The sequence below is a fragment of the Galeopterus variegatus genome, unplaced genomic scaffold (assembly GCF_000696425.1).
Source record: "Galeopterus variegatus unplaced genomic scaffold, G_variegatus-3.0.2 Scaffold15342, whole genome shotgun sequence".
Lineage (NCBI taxonomy): Eukaryota > Metazoa > Chordata > Mammalia > Dermoptera > Cynocephalidae > Galeopterus > Galeopterus variegatus.
Genome location: NW_007741453.1, coordinates 6,919 through 7,507, shown reverse-complemented (window position 1 = coordinate 7,507; position 589 = coordinate 6,919). Strand labels below are relative to the sequence as shown.

Below are 589 nucleotides of genomic sequence, written 5' to 3'. Positions count from 1 at the left end.
AAAATCCCAACCTCAGAGGTGGCAGAGAGAGTGCGTGGAAGGAAGGTGCGATGGGGATCAGTCAGTCAAGGACCTCCACGGACAAGGACTCCAAGGGGATGCTGATCCTGAGGAGGAGGAAGAAATTTTCCCCGTGGGATGACACCCTGCTCTCAGGAAAGGACCCACGGTCCCTGCTGAAGCGGGGCATGTGCCACATCAGCTTTAGCTTGGTCACAAAAGGAATGACAGACATCCCAGACTTTCTGTGGGGCTTGTCCGAGGTCCAGAAACTCAATTTTTCTCACAACCAGCTCTGGGTTCTCCCTCCCGAGGTGGGGCAACTGACTCGGATTGTGGTCGTGAACTTGTGCGGGAACCGCCTGAAGAGTCTGCCCAGAGAAATCAGCCTCCTCCAGGGCCTCCAGGTTCCGTTCGTCAACATGAACTGCCTGACCGAGGTGCCAGCCGAGCTGAGCCTGTGCAGGAACCTGGAGGTCCTGAGCCTGTCGCACAACGGCCTGTCCCAGCTTCCGGCCAGCTTTGCCGACCTCTGCAGACTGAGGAAGCTGAACCTCAGCAACAACCGTTTCGTCCACATCCCCATCTG

The 589-nt window shown here is 57.4% G+C and overlaps 1 protein-coding gene across 1 annotated transcript in view; it reads left to right on the top strand.

Moving 5' to 3' along the window:
- Nucleotides 1-50: 50 nt before the first annotated feature.
- Nucleotides 51-589, top strand: part of LRRC30 (leucine rich repeat containing 30) — a 7,380-nt gene continuing 6,841 nt past the window's right edge. Inside the window, exon 1 of the mRNA XM_008563889.1 lies at nucleotides 51-589. Coding sequence (XP_008562111.1) covers nucleotides 51-589 — 539 coding nt within the window.